At 46.1% G+C, this 15759-nt stretch overlaps 1 protein-coding gene across 2 annotated transcripts in view; it reads left to right on the top strand.

The window, feature by feature from the left end:
• Positions 1 to 8204: 8204 nt before the first annotated feature.
• Positions 8205 to 15759, top strand: part of WDR59 (WD repeat domain 59) — a 64395-nt gene continuing 56840 nt past the window's right edge. For both annotated transcript variants that reach the window (XM_040982368.1, XM_040982369.1), the window contains exon 1: positions 8205 to 8302. In XM_040982368.1, coding sequence (XP_040838302.1) covers positions 8249 to 8302 — 54 coding nt within the window. In that variant the 5' untranslated portion in view covers positions 8205 to 8248. The remainder of the gene's footprint in view (positions 8303 to 15759) is intronic.

Here is a 15759-nt window from a genome sequence, read left to right on the forward strand (position 1 = left end):
CGGCCGCCTCGGGCGGGCTGGGCGCCGAGCGGCCGGGCGCAGCTCCCACAGCCGCGGCCGCGTCGCGTCGCGTCGCGCTCGAGCTCCCGCCGCCGCCGCCGGCCCCGCCAGGCGCGCCGGCCCGCTCGGTCCCGGGCAGCGCTGGCCGGCGCTCCTCGCCGCCGTGGAGACAATGGAGGGCGGCAGAGCGCAGGCGCGGCCCGCGCCCCCGCCCCCTCCCCCCGCCGGCTTAACCCCTTCGCCGCCCCGGCCGCCGCTGCTGCAGCTGGTGGTGCCCAGACGCTCGGCCGCCTCCAGCTGGCCTGTGACCTGAGTGGCCTTGAGCCTAGGGGACTTCGGCAATACCGGCCTGACGTCTTCTCCTGAAAGTCCCCAAAAGTGACTAATTCTTCTGCGGGGTGGGGAGGGTTGAAGGGGGAAACCACCTGTGGGGGAGGGGCGGCGACGGTAACCTGGGGTGAGAAGAAGACGGGGAAGGGGTGGAGAAGGAATGGGGGAAGATAAAAATTACTCCAGAAGCCTACCTGGCTCTGAGGGTCACCAGTCGATCTTCCCTCCCAGTCCAAATTTGCCCCCACAGCACCCTCTGGTGGACATGGTGTCCATTCCTTTGGAGGTTCCCCACGCAAGGACCCCGATGTCCTGAAGCTGGGGATATTAGCTGTTTATGATAAACAGTGCCCCGGGATTTTGCTGACATCAGATCAGAACTTCCTATCTGGGGCATTAAGTAAATTGGTCGATTTCTTTGCTAAAATGTAATTCTCAAAATCAGTGGGTGTGTTATCAAACATGAAAAGGCATAGTCACGACAAAAAACAATATTTGGAAACCCCCTTGCCCAACGTGGACCACAGTGTTGTTTGCCAAGCATTCTGGCAACACCAGGAGACTGTGGACACATTGAATACTCAAATATTTGCTGACCAAGTCTGCATTTTGCAACCAAGAGCGACCTTCTCACCTCGGTCCCCATCTTTATCACATTGTCACATCCACTTAATCATTGAGTAACCAGTGTCCAAGCACTAACGGCTGCACCTTAGCATCATCTATCCCCATTTCCAAACCGGGTGTAAAAGAAAACCAGAAAGCATAGTCTGGGGGAGTGACCAGCAGATAAAAGTGTGTATGTCTTTTTCTCTCCCTTCCTCTCTCCCTCCCTCCTTCCCTCTCTGTCCTCTGCCTTTCAAGTGCATAAAAACCTCAAATGAATGACCTAAAGAAAAAAGAGAAAGCTTAAATGTATCTAATTTCCTCCTAGGGAAAAAAACTATAAAAACTAAAGAGGGATTTGTAGAGGCAAAGATGCCTTACAAACAGGTTCATGTGGACAGCTAAATGCACAGTAACCATTGTGGTCATCCAAGTTACTTTTGATTTTATTCATTCAATCTCTTTTATAGTGTATTTAACCACATAGTATCTAGTGAGTGGCAGGCGCTATGCTAGAGTCCAGGATGCTTTAGGGAGTGAGACACTTGGGAAGAATCATTTCCCACCAGCATGTAAAGGGCTGGAACCAATGGGAAAGCAGGGGATAAAGACATGCTGATGCCAAGAGGGGAAATCATACCGCTTGTGTGTTGCTGATGGTTTGTAAAACATGGAGCTGCCTTGGGAGACAGCTTGACACACCCCCGAAAGTGTTACACTGTAACCCAGTAGCTCCCCTTCCTAGGTTCAAGAAAATAACACAGGAATCTGTACACAAATGTTCATGCCAATGTACTGGAAATAGCCAAATGGTAGAAACAACCCAATGATAAACAGATTAGCCAAAGACAGTCTAGCCACAAACCAGATTATTATTCAGTCATTAAAAGGAATGAAGTACTGATACATCCTATAACATGCATGCATCTTGAAAACATAATTCTAAATAAAAGCAGCTAGTTATAAAAGACCACGTGTTGTATGATTCCACTTCCATGTGTAGGGTGGGAAAATCCTTTGAGATAGAACAGTCAGCATTGGGAGGATGAAGAAATGGAGAATGACTACTAACGGGTTTCTTTTTGAAGCAATGAAAGTGCTCGGGGATTAGAAAATGATGCTGGTTGCACAATCTGTGACTAGACTAAAAATCGGCAAATTGTACCCTTGAAAGTATCAAGTTTGTGATATGTGAGTACACAGTGCAATATTCTATACTAGGAAATGTTGAAGAAGAAAATGGTAATAGAGTGTGATGGCTTGTAATAGACATTTCATCAAGATTTGCCAAATGAGTGAATGAATGAATTAGTATGGGCCATGGGAGACAAAGAACACATTTGCTCATGGGAAGAGAGGAGGCAGGCACAAGCATAAAGATTCTAAGCCAGACTTGAAAGATGACTCGGAGATTAAACAAACAGGGGCTAGGGCAGGAAGACCTGTGTTGCAGGAAGAACATTCCAGCAAAGAGACCGCACATTGTTGGGCCTGGAGGTTAAGAGAACAGAGTAAGTTCAGGAACTGAAGGAAGTGATAGAGTTGCAACAAGAAGAGGTGAAACCAAGAAGAGTCCGGTTTTCAAGGGCAGGCAGGAGCGTCCTGTGAGCCCTCAGAGGGAAGTGGATCATGTCCAAAGGATGGGTGAGCGTGGAATGGATTCATCAGCATCGTTATCTGTGATAATAACAATGGTCAAATAGGGAGCCCTGCGATGAGCCAGGATTAGTGCAAAATTGTTAGGATGAATTTGACATTTAATTTCCCTAACAATGCTGGCAGACTGGAGCCATGTCCAGAATCAAGAAAACCAAGGCATTTGCCCTGTGCACAAATCAAGAGCTGTATATTTTTTTTTTGCTTGTGCTGCATAAGTAGGTTGAATGGTTATTTGAAACAACACAGTGGTCCCCTTGTGGGACAATATCAACCAGGGAGTTTGGTGACACGTTAGTTGAAACATTTTATTTCAGTATACAAAAGAAATTTTTAACGTTTCAGAAAATGGAATTAAAAGGTGAGTTTATGTGTGAAAAATTCTTTTTTTAAAAAAAGATTTATTTATTTTTATTGGAAAGGCAGATATACAGAAAGGAGGAGAGACAGAGAGAAAGAACTTCTGTCTGATGATTCACTCCCCAAGCATCTACAATGGCAGGACCTGAGTAAATCTGAAGCCAGGAGCCAGGAGCTTCTTCCAGGTCTCCCACACGGGGAGTGCAGGGTCCCAATGCTTTGGGCCGTCCTCTACTGCTTTCCCAGGCCACAAGCAGGGAGCTGGATGGGAAGTGGAGCTGCTGGAATTAGAACCAGTGCCTATATGGGATCCTGGTGTGTTCAAAGTGAGGATTTTAGCCACTAGGCCATGCCGCTGGGCCCAGTTTTTAGGTGTGTCAAAGAACTTTTTCCATTCACTGATACATTCCCCTGAGCTGAACTAGGCCAGAGTCAGGAGCCTGAAACTCCACCCTGGTCTCCCATGTGGGTGGTAGGAACCCAAGTACTTGGGCCATCATCTGCTGCCTTCTCGGGTGCATTAGTAGGAAGCTGGATCAGTGGCAGAGTAGCTAGGGTTCCAATAAGCACTGTGATATTAGATGTAAATATCTCAAGTGGAGGTTTAACCTCCTGTTCCTCAACACCCATACCTGCCATGTAAATTCAGATAGATAGATGAAATATATGTCACATGCACACTAAACAGTCACATAGCCAATGGGAGCAGAACTGTACCTCTTTTTGTAAAAAAAAAAAAAAAAAAAAAATTAATGTAAATTTTAATTTTACTTGAATACAGGGAGAAAATGAAGAGAGATATTCCATCAATTGCACAGGCTGAAGCCAGGATCAAGCACTCAGTCTGGGTCTTACATTTGGGTGACAGGGACCCTATTCCCTGAGCCATCACCTGTTGTCTCCTAGGGTGCATAGTGGCAAGCGGCCGAGTCAGAAGCAGAGTAACCAGGATTCAAACTAGACTCTCCACTGTGTGTCTCCCAAGTGCCGGCTTAACCACCACATCGCCAAAGCTGCATGCTGAGCTTGATAGGGAACATACCCATCAGGAAACTTACAGAAGACAACTTCGATTTGACCTCTGTACCTTACATTACATAGCAAGACTTCTTTCTGTAAATGCATCATTTGTGTAGTTCAGTCATAAGGCCACATCTCTCATGTCTGGCACCAAGGCCCATACTCAAATGACAATATTGCCCCAACATGAAACTATTAAATACAGAGCTGAGGAAGGTCTTTGCTTAGTGCTTGGTGCCTATGGCTTTCCAGCGTGGAGAGAGTAACCCATCGCTGCACAGCAGCGCACATCCGCCTGATGCGCACGCTCAGAGGAGTTTCATTTGGTATTTGCTATATCCAGAGTCCAGGATGTGCTTTGTTCCAGGTTTCTCGTGTGGAATGTAAGCTGAAAGTTATGGGGTATGGGATGCCTGCTGTGGTTCACCAGGTTAAGTCCCTGATTCTCTCTTTTGAAGGGTTACTATACCTTTCAAATAACATAAACTTAAAGGAAAGTAAAGCTAACAGGCTTGGGAAGGTGGCAAGCATCTTTGGATGCTCTCAGTGTGGAGGCACCAGATGTGGCATTGGTAGATTTGGACTCTGTGTTCAAGATTCCTGTCTTCACACTCTCACTGCGCTTGAGCCAGCTGCTTTCCAGCTGCTCACAGGCTGTGCAACAGGGCTGATAGACCAATGGTTCACCTGCCACAGCAAGCAGGAGAAAGCTGATGAGATCCATGTAGCCAGAGCCCTCAGCAATCATGTGAGCATAACGGTGCTTCAAAATTCAAGTTTCAAACAAACCCAGGAAGAATGTACCAAGCCTATGACTTGCTTGGCTCAGGTAATGAGAGATGTGATATACTACAGTCTGCTCCTGGACCCCTGGGATATGCTGGAGAAGTACAGGCCTCCTCCTTGGCGCTATGACCCTAAGGATGGAGAAGGCTTTCCCCAGTTTGGGAGGGAGCTTCCTCCTAGGATCCTGGGAGCTCTTTTTGTTTTGCTTGGGAAGAGAAAACGGAAAAACCAGAGAGTGCGCAAGCCAGCACATGTTGTGAGGAGGCTAGGTACATGAGTGTGTCCAGAAGCGTTTGCTGGTTGAGTTGGGAATCCCCTAGCAGCGCTGAGGGCAGGTGTCCAAGATGCCCAAGATGCACAGGGACTGCAAGTCAGTTCCTTTCACATTCCCTAGAAGAGGAAACGGAACACTGAGAAGATAAAGGATTATGTTCAAGTTGCAAGGCTGGCTGCTGATAAGAGGCAGCCAAGGCCCTGGGGGTCTGGCTTTGCTCTGGAGCCTGCCTTTCTGTGGCTAGGCAAATGACCTTTGGAACAGACAGTGTTTGGTGACAGAGGTGCTGAGACCAGGTCAGCAGGTTGCAGCCGATTGCACAAAGGATCCCCAGCAATTCCTGGCTTCTGATCCGGACAGAGCACTCAACTGCAGCTCCCAGAGGTGCACAGCAGCAAAAAAGCAGCCAGAGAGCTCTCAGTCTCACCGCAGAGCCCCTGCTGCTTGAAGACAGTGTCGTGACAAGACACTGTGGGTGGGACACAGTGAGGGAGCGTGGGAGACAGAGAGGAAGGACCTGAGGAGTTCACTGGAAAGGGGTTCAGGCTCCCTCTCCCCAACATGCTCTTCACATTTCAAAACGGTGAGAGAACAAAACATCAAGGACTTGAAACCAAAGCACTTCCTGTGCCTACAACAGTGACAAGCAGATAAACCCAAGTGGTGCTGCGGGGGAAGAGCTGCAGAAGTGCTCAAGCAAGTTGACAGAGGATGGGAACATGGCTCCTGGTTGGATGGGAGGAAGCCCTTGCTTCCTTGACCACTCTCCCAAAATGGAGATTAGAATATGTGCATCTGCAGGTGCACTGGCATCTGTACCCAAAATAAAAGTGAGATGCCTGAGCAGGGCCCCTTCCTAACCTGTCCTTTTCTTTTCTTTTTTTTTTTTCCTGGCTCTAACTCTTGATACACTGTACTGTTTATTCCCCCAGTATTCTTTCACCTATCCCCCCACTAAACATTCATTCAGAGGTTACCTATTGAGTGACTGCATTACTCAGGCAACAGGAAGTAAAGTACCAGGAGTGAATGTATTCATTTATTCCTGTGTGCTAGCATGAGCACGCACAGCACATGTTTTTGTCTCCCTGTGCCAGTCCCTGGCTTGCTTGTATTCTCTCCCATTCTTGGCCCTCTGGGCCAGGGCCCTTCCCAGCAGAACATTTCTGGGCTTTTTGTGTCAGAGAATTGGGGGGACTGCTGTGAGGCAGGAAGGAAGGCCATTAGAAGAGGTTGGAGGCCAAGCTGGAGCTGGAAGAGATTTTCATTTCGTAAACGTTTCAGTGTGTGAGAATAGCTGATGAACTGACAGAAAAGGAAGCAAAGGGATTTTTAAGGAGAGTGACTAGTAATTCTGTTTCCTCCAGAATGACAAGACTTTGAGTCATGTTTCAAATTACTTTCGATTGCAAAAAGTCACTCTTCTGGTCTAGGCAGCACTCTGGGGTTATGGCTCCTTGCACCTGCATTCATTGGACAAAATCTTTGCAGAGTGTGCTGCATACGCAGTCAGGATGCAGGAGTAAGAAAAATACCCCTGGCTCCTGGACTCCCAAAGCTGCAGAATGCTAAATAAACAAATAAATATTAAACATATTTTGAAGGAAAGGGGCGCAGTGTCATGGAAGAGTTAACTGGGGAACAGCGTATCCTTCAGGGTCTTTGTTCACACTCTTAATACTGAAGTGCTTGCTTTGGTAGTGTACCCTATCAGAAGCAATACTGCACTTGAAACTTCAAATGTCACCTTCTTCATGCCAGCTGACAGTCTGTTACCTCCTGACCCATCACATGCAGGTCTAGGACAGCATGCTTGTATTTGTTGTAGGGTAACTGACCACTGCAGCTCACCTGATATAAAACAGTTTCCTGAGATGGAATCTTTTTTCTTAGATGCAGCTAACACCTGTCAACTCATGGGCAAACCAGCCCAAGTGGGTAGTCACCCTAACCTGTCCACAGTATGATCTCCAGCTCTCTGGAAGGAAAGGGCCCCCACTTCCTATCTCTATTCCAATTTTAGTATATGTGCTGCTGAGGCGAGCACTCTTATCTCTACTCATGCCATGACTTTCACTTGCTAACAGTGACAATATGAATAACAACCACAGTTTATGTTTCAGCCTTTTATACACCCAGGCCCTGTGGTGTGGATAGCACTTCACAAAAATCAAATGAGATGCTATTTTCCCCTTTTACAGAGAAAATGAGACCAAATCACTTAAACCAGGATTTGAGAAAATGAGACTCAAAAGAAGTTGATGATCACTGATTGTGGTTCTCAAACATTTTGATCCCAGGATCCCTTTAAACCTTTAAAAATTATGGAGAACCTTAAGTATTTTTTAATGTGGGAGTATTTTTAATGTGGGCTGTATATGTTGACAATTACTATCAGAAATCAAAACAGAATTTGAAAAATTCATTATTTAATTTAAAAGTTAATTTGAATGAACAGTAATAATACATTCTAAAGTGAAAAAACACTAACATTATTTTCCAAAATCCAAAAGTGTTAGTGGATTACGGTAAAACACCTGTTCTTCCCCCCATCTACTTCTACGTTCAATCAGCTGCAATATTTATGCCTCTAGAAAACTCAGCTGTTAAGCAAGGGGAGAAAATGAAAATAACTCCCTTAATGTTTTCGGGACCCCCTCCCCAGCCAGGAAACCCCTGGATACCCTAAAGGTGCTACGGTACCAGCACAGACTTTCCAATGCCTGAAGGAGAAGAGGTGCCTTTAATTTTGCACGAATGTTAAGGTTTACTTTGGTAGACTGTCCTCAATGCCCCAGACATTAATGAGGACACAGGACAAGCTCCTGCTGTCACCCAGACACCCACCTGCGAGCTCTTCCTGGGTCACTGACTCGGTGTCCTACCTCAAACTACAACTCCCGGCAGAGCTCACGGCGAGGGCTGGGGGGCCGTGCCCGCAGCCGCGGAGAGCGAGGAGGACTCAAACTGATGACGGAAGTGAGAGGAGGCGTGCCTGTTTGGGGTAGATGCCGTGCTTCGATTGGAGAAGCTGTGGAGGATGGGCGGAGCCGTCGCTTGGGACAGCCAATGGTTTGTGTTCAGGCGCAATTTGGGGGGGAGGACGGGGCGTGTCAGGGCTGACTTGTGGGCTGCGCGGGGCTCACGGAACCTGGGGGACGCGGGTCTGAGGGGTGGGAGGGCACCGTCCAAGGGCCCGGTCGGCGGTGTGAGGGGATGGCGACACGATGGAGCAGCGAGAACGTCGTGGTGGAGTTCCGCGACTCCCAGGTGAGCCGGGGTCCAAACCGAGCCGTCTGGGCATGCGCCCTCCGTGGTTCCCCCTCCCCCCACGTCGCCCCGTGGATCCTCGGGGTCGCCGGGAGAGCCTCCGGCGCGGGCTGAGGAGATGGGCATCCTGTTGGCCTGGAGCTGTCGGGCTCCGGCCGGCGAGGGGAGCTTGAGGACGGTTGGGGGTTGTTGGCGGGCACGTCCGGGGTTGCGAGGTTCGTTGTAGGGGAGTCCAGAGCACAGGGTCCGCCTTGGGGCGATGACAGGAGGTGCCCCATGCTCAGGGTGGAGAACGAGGGGGGTGTGTTAAGGCCGGGGAGTGCACTTAATGACTTCGGGCAAGTCACCTGCAACCTCTGCGGGTACTTGACCCCTGACTTGGGGAGGAGGATACCATGAACCTGCTACTTGCAAAGCGCCTGTTAGGACGCCTCAGTTGTTGAGGAGTTGCTGATGATGTAGGACAGTGGACCCCGAGTGTCTTGCCCGGATTGAAATCTTGGCAGAGGTCTTGGCCTGTCTTGACTCTCTACCTGCCAGTTTCCTCACCTGTAGGAGAGACTTCCTCGCCTCTTCTCGCAGGATTGGCGTGAGGATATGGGGAGGGGTGTGTGTTTGTGTCAGTCACAGAGAAGGGCACATGGTAGGCTTCCAGAGATGTGACTCCTCATTAAGAATGTTGCCCTTTTTCTGTATTGTGAATTTCTGTACATTTTCTTCTAACTCATGAAAGAACCATGCAGAGAGGGAGAAGCCGATGTCCGTATGATCCAGTGACTTGTCCAAGGCTTCCGAAAACATGACCATTGGTGGGAAGCCTTCTTATTTCGCAGTAGAGCCTGTTCACGCTTCCCCAGCACCTAGGTCAGTGTCTCGATGAACCTGTTTGTTCAGCAGAGGTTTATGGAACAACCTGTGTGTACCAGATGTCCAGTTATTTATTTGACAAGGAGCCATTGAGATGCTAGCAGGTGTCTGTGGTGCCAGGGCGCGTGTCTGTAGGCAAGTGATTGCTGCTGAGGGGCTGGGTGCCTTTGTCTCCCACCAGTTCGCGGGCACTGCCCGTGGAGAGTGAGCAGTGGCGTTTGGGTGCAGGGTTCCTGAAGCACTTGGCACTGTCAGCGTGGCGTCTGAGACCTGATGTACCACAGAAGGTGCTAGACTCTTGGCGGGGGACGGGGGGCGGGGGGGGAGGGTCAGGGGAACCATGTCCTTGTCACCCTTCTCATTAGTTGAGTCTACTGGGGACAAGGATGGAACAAGAGCCCGTGTCTGTGCTCCCGCGCCTGTTCCTGAGGAAGCTGCTAATCCGCAGAGCCTTTAATTCTCACAGAAACCCAGGTAGCCTCGCTCCTTTTTAATAGAAATGTAATTGCAGAGGCCTGTAGCAGAGCAAGTGCTGACACTTCGATTAGGGTGCTGTGAAGTAGGAGCAGCAAATAATTAAACCCAAACAGCAGTAGTCATAGGGAGAGAACAAAGTAAATTGGATAATTTAATTGCCTTGTGGGAGTTTCCATTTTTCCTTTCTGCTTTTCCTGTTTGGTTGGAAGAATATTAGTGTGAATTAACATGGCTTTGTGGTTCATGCTTGTCATGATCGGGAAGGGGCAGGAGCTAATTGATGAACCTTTTATTAATGTAGAAAAGAAATGTGGAAATTCCTCATATTGCCTTTCTGAAAAGGCCAAAGCAATAAACTTTTCCCACATCTATGAAAATAACTTTTTTTTTTTAAGATTTTTTTTTAAATTGGAAAATCAGCTATACAGAGAGGAGGAGAGACAGAGAGGAAGATCTTTCATTCACTCCTCAAGTGACTTAAATGGCCAGAGCTGAGCTGATCAAAGCCAGGAGCCAGGAACCTCCTCTGGGTCTCCTACACGGGTGCTGGGTCCCACGGTTTTGGGCCGTCCTCGACTGCTTTCCCAGGCCACAAGCAGGGAGCTGGATGGGAAGTAGAGCAGCCTGGATATGAACAGGATCCTGGCGCATGCAAAGCGAGGACTTTCACCACTAGGCTACTGCGCTAGGCCCACTAGCACTGTTGTTCAAATAAATAAATCTTTAGTAAAGCAAATGCTTATTTTAGGATAGTTTTAGATTTACAGAAAAACTGGGAAGGTAGTACTGAGAGTTTCCTTGGAAGCTACCATTTTCCTGTTGTCTGACCTGCATTTTACATTTCTGTGGTCTTTCCCACTAATAATGCACCAATGCTGATCCATCATTACTAGTCAAAATCCAATCTTTCCTGAATTTTCTTAATTTTTACCTCATTTCCTTTTTCAGATCTGAGGTCTTATCCTGGATTCCACTTTACATTGAGTTGTCGTATCTCTTTAGGCTCCTCTTAGTTGTCATACTTTCTTAGACTTTCCTCGTTTTGATAACTTTGGTAATTCTTGGAAGTGCTGGCTGAGTCTTTTTTCTTTCCACCAAGAGGGTGTGAAAGCAGCCACCCTGCAAAGGCAGTGAGTGCTGCTATGCCAGATCTTGATCTCTAATAGCAAGCAACCTTCAGTAAAAGGAACCAGAACTCCTTGGAGAAGTGGCTGATCTGAGGACTGAAGTAGGAAATACACATTCTACAAATAGAGCATCTTACAGTGCCAGGACGTTAAAAGAGAAACAGCTACAACCCCAGGATAAGGAGGGTTTGTCAGAGGAATCAACAACTGACTAATCAACTGGGCTAGCTTCCTTTGATCAGGGCTAGAGCAACCTCTTTTTTTTTTTTTTCTTTTCTCAAAAAGGCTTATTTGCCTGAAAGGCAGAATTAGAGAGAGAGCAGAAATCTAATGCTAATGAAGTCAACTTGATGGATTGTATCTTTTTTTTTCAAACTGGTGTTTATTTTCCACCAACTTCATTTCCATGTCAGCTTCAGGGTAGATTGTACTCTAAGAAAAATTTCCATATCCTAGGTAAAGATACTCTGTGATAGTGTATTATTTTTTTCTCCTGATACCTCGAAATTGAAAATGAGATATCTCAGTAGAAAGTGTGCCCTCTGCCATCCTGATGGCTTAGAGTCTCAGCATAAGATGATTTTTGCAGAAAGATATGGAGGCAGGGGATTACCCTGTTATGCCACAGTGCTGACCATCAGCACATTTTTGAGCTCAGAGTAAAGGGGGAAATAGTTAATAGTTTGTGCATTGTTGTATTACAATCCAGCTCTGGTGTCTGCTTCTATAATTTTATTTAAAGCTTATGTTGAAACTCTAGAGTTGGAGGGATACAGTAGGCTTATTTTTTGTGGAATTGATATTAAAATGGGAATTTTGTTTTCAGAAAAGTTTACAGTTGATGAGTGGGGGAACAGCATAATGCAGCAAGGAGGACAAGGGTTTGGAGCCACAGTGCCTGTGTTCAGAAACAGAGAATGCCACCTGCTATAGTATCTCAAATAAGTTGTTTCCAAACTCCAGTTTCTTCATCCATAGAATAAGGGTTATAGTATCTACCTATGTTGGGGTTCCACTGGGAGGCTTCACAGTTGTACTTGCTGCTGCGACAGTGAAAGAGCATGAAGCAAAATCCCAGGGAAAAGGCAGACATGGCAAAGTTGGGAGAAAACCAGGTCCAAGCTTGCAAGATCCTCTCACTGAGGAGTCATATGGGGCGTGCTTAATTCCTCCACCACTGAGTTGTAACTACACCTGTGAAAAGTGCCAGGAAAACTCCCTGGGGACTGAGTGTCCAGGGTTTATTTGGGGATGGTCGTGTGGACACACTCAAAACTCCAGATTCCCAGAAGGAAAGGCCGTGATCAATGTATACCACCTGTACATACAGTGTAAGTCCGGTGGGTGAGGGGAGTCTTACCAGGAGTTCAGGAGTTCTTAGACTCTGGCTAAGAGCCCCCTAACAGCAGAGCTTTGTGAGTCTAGCAGCAGGGTTGCTCTGACAGCTCTCTTCTGCACACTTCTTTCCTGAGCTGCCTTGTGGGTCAAATGAGAATGTCCACATAGCACGCTTAGCACGGTGCCCAGCTACTCAGAGTACTTACTGGCTGAGAGTGATGATGTTAGAAAACTGGCTACACAAGCAACAAATTAGGCTGGAACAAGTAGATCATAGAGCTGGGAGGGTGTCCCATTAGCTGCCTTATTTTAAAGAGGAGAAACATGAACCTCAGAAAGCTCTGGAGGATTTCCCTCCTGATACCTAGTGTGTCCCCTTTTAGGTGCTAGGAAGTGAGTGTTCCTGTTTTGAAGGGAGGCTTCCCAAGTGACACCCTTCTTGTGAGCACATGATGGAGAGCCTGAGAGATAATGCAGTAAGCGTTAGACAAGGGTGGCTCAGAAATAGCTCTGGCTCACTGTGTCTTGAATTTAAATAGAGATTAGATCTTGTCATTTGAAATGGTCTGATCCTTTTTATGTCAGTGGGTTTCAGCTTGTGCTTTTAGTCTATGAAACCTGATAATGCATACATTATAGTCTTTACTCAGGCCTGTGGCAAACCGATATTAGGGGAACTGACCCATCTCTAATTTGCGTTAATAGGATGTTACCATTTTGTCTCCTTTGGAAGGATGAACAGACAAACTGCTTTTTTTTTAAATTTTTATTTAGCTGGGAGTGAAAGAAGGGCTTGGTTTTTTCCTAATACCTTCAAGTAGACACATCCTAGATTTTGTTTCACAGATAGCAGAGCTCTATAGAAAGGCTTTGCTTAACATTGAATCAGGGTAGATAGTCCCATAAAGCTAAAATATGAGTTCTTTATAGAGAGGTCAACTTTTAAAAGTAAGATCTGTGGACCGAGGCACTAGAGCTCAACCAGCTAATCCTCTAACTCCAAGTGTCCGCATCCCCATATGGGTGATGATTTATGTCCTGGCTGATCTGCTTCCCATCCAGCTCCCTGCTTGTGTTCTGGGAAAGCAGTAGAAGACAGCCCAAAGCCCTGGGACCCTGTACTCAAGTAGGAAACTAGAGGAGCTCCTGGCTCCTGGTTTTAGATTGGCTCAGCTCCGGCCATTGTGACCATTTGGGGAAGAAACACTGGATGGAAGATCTTTTTGTATGTCTTCCTTTCTATAAATCTGACTTTCTAATAAAAATAAATAAATATATATATTTTTTAGAAAAAGTAAGATTTGTGCTATATCAAAATTTACCAGAAAATTGAAAATGAGTTTATAATACATTCCATCTTTAAATTTGGTATCATGTCTCTTTTTATCATGTCTGCTATTGAATAAAAAAAAAGCATGAGCTTTTTGGAGTATAATTCATATACTGACCATTCACCTGTTTTTTACTTTAAATTTTTTTTGAAAGGCAGTTTTTCACAGAGAGAGAGAGAGTTAATTATCATCCATCTCCTAGTTTGCTCCTCAAATGGCCACAACAGCCAGAGCTGAGGCAATCTGCAGCCAGGAGCTAAGAACGTCTTGCTTGTCTCCTACGTGGGTGCAGTATTGTAAGAATTTGAGTCATCCTGTGCTGCTTTCTCAGGCCATAAGTAGGGAGCTGGATCAGAAGTAGATCAGCCAGGGCATGAACTGGTGCCTATTTGGAATGCTGACACCACAGGCGAGAATTAGCTTGCTGTACTATTGTATTGACCCCTACCTATTTTCTTTTTAAACTTTTGTGTATAGCAGCAGTCTGTTTGTTTAGAGACAGAAAGAGAGCATGAGAAATGAACAAATTCTATTCTCTGGTTTGCTCACCAATGGAACTGGTCCATGCTGAAGCTAGGAGCCAGAGACTCAATCTAGGCCTCTCACATGGGTGACAAGGACCTAACTACGTGAGCCATCACATACACTAACTGGAAGCCAGAATTGCTTTATTTTTAAAAATGTTTTATTTATCTGCTTTTGTTTTTCGTTGACCTGAAAAGGCAAAAGAGAGAGTGATCAGTCTTGCATCAGTTGGTTTGCTCCCCAGATTCCCACAACCACAAGAGTTGGGGCTAGGCCAGGCTGAAGCCAGTAGCCTAGAACTCTGTCAAGATCTCTTATGTGGGTGACAGGGGCCCAAGCACCTGGACCATCCCCTACTGTTTCCTGCAGCAAGTAGGTGGAAAATTCTACCTCTGTCATTGCAGAAGTTGCTTTGTCCTGTAGTAAGATCATCCCAGAGTCATGGTCTCATGTTTCTTGACTCCTAATATCTACTTTACACCTCTCAGCCGTTCTTCACGTGGTGCATGGGTGGCGGTGTAGCCTTTGGTAGTGAATGGCTGAGCTCCACAAAGCACAGCCTATTTTGGGGGTTGGGTTGTTTTCAGTTCCCCTGCTTAAAGTGCTTCCCTCGCCCCATGCCCTCTTAGCTCCCTAACCCTCCCCAATGTGTTCCTACAAATGCAGCAGTAGCTTCTTGCTAGGGAAGGGATGGGGGAATCAGTTAAGTAGTGTCCTTTTAAAAAATAACTTCCTCTGATGTGATGAGTTATCATCCTCCATTAGCATCAGATGCATGAAGCATTTGATGGGTTTTGGATAGATTCTTTAAGTGGGATTACAGGATCAGAGGATGTGAGTTTTTGGACTATTGCCAGATCATGCTTTATTAGCGTTCTCTTACTATTTAACACACAAATTTAGCAGCTCTAAATACCATTCTTCTGTCAGCTCCAAGTTCTGTTTGTCAGCAGTCCAGGCATGGCCTGACTGGCTTCTTTGTTCAACATCTCACAGGCTACAAGCAAGACAACGGGCCTCATCTGGAGGTCTCACTTAGGACAAATCCATTTCCAGGTTGTTGACAAAATCCAGTTCCTAGGGATTAGAGGACTAACATTGCTGTTTTGTTTCTGGCTATCGCTTAGGGGTTGCTTGGCTTCCAGAAGGCACTTTGAGCCCTTACTGTGCAGCCCCTCCTCCACAGCTGGGACTGAAGGATCTTCCATTTGGATCCCTTAACCCTTCCAGTTTCTGACTGCTGGAGCTGGATTTATTTAGAGTTGTGTTTGTTTATTTACTTATTTGTACAGTGGATTAGATTAGGTCTCCTACGCCTCCCTCCTTTTAACTCTTCATCATCCTGAACACTGAAACACTGCACCTATTAAATAATAGCTCTGCATTTTTCTGTTCCACTCTCTGTGCTGGAAGTCGCTATTTTACTATCTTTTTCTATGAATTTGCCTATTTTCAGATGGAATAATGCAATATTTGTTCTTTTGTTTCTGACATGGTTCATTTACTTTATTTAGTGTGTGTGTGTATATATATAGTTTATATAGTATGTATAGTTTAAATATATACTATATAGTATGTATAGTTTATATAGTATGTGTAGTTTATGTATATATACACACATATAAATAAATAAAGATTTATTTGTTTGTTTATTTGAACATCAGAATTACAAGGAGAGAGGAAGTGACAGAGAGAGAGAGAGATCTTCTGTTTGCTGGTTCACTCCCTGGATGACCTCAATGGCTAGAGCTGGTCCAGGTTGAAGCTAGGAGTCAAGAACCACATGGGCGTC

This window comes from Ochotona curzoniae, unplaced genomic scaffold (genome assembly GCF_017591425.1).
Source record: "Ochotona curzoniae isolate NIBS_2020 unplaced genomic scaffold, NIBS_Ocur_1.0 contig_3622, whole genome shotgun sequence".
Classification (NCBI taxonomy): domain Eukaryota; kingdom Metazoa; phylum Chordata; class Mammalia; order Lagomorpha; family Ochotonidae; genus Ochotona; species Ochotona curzoniae.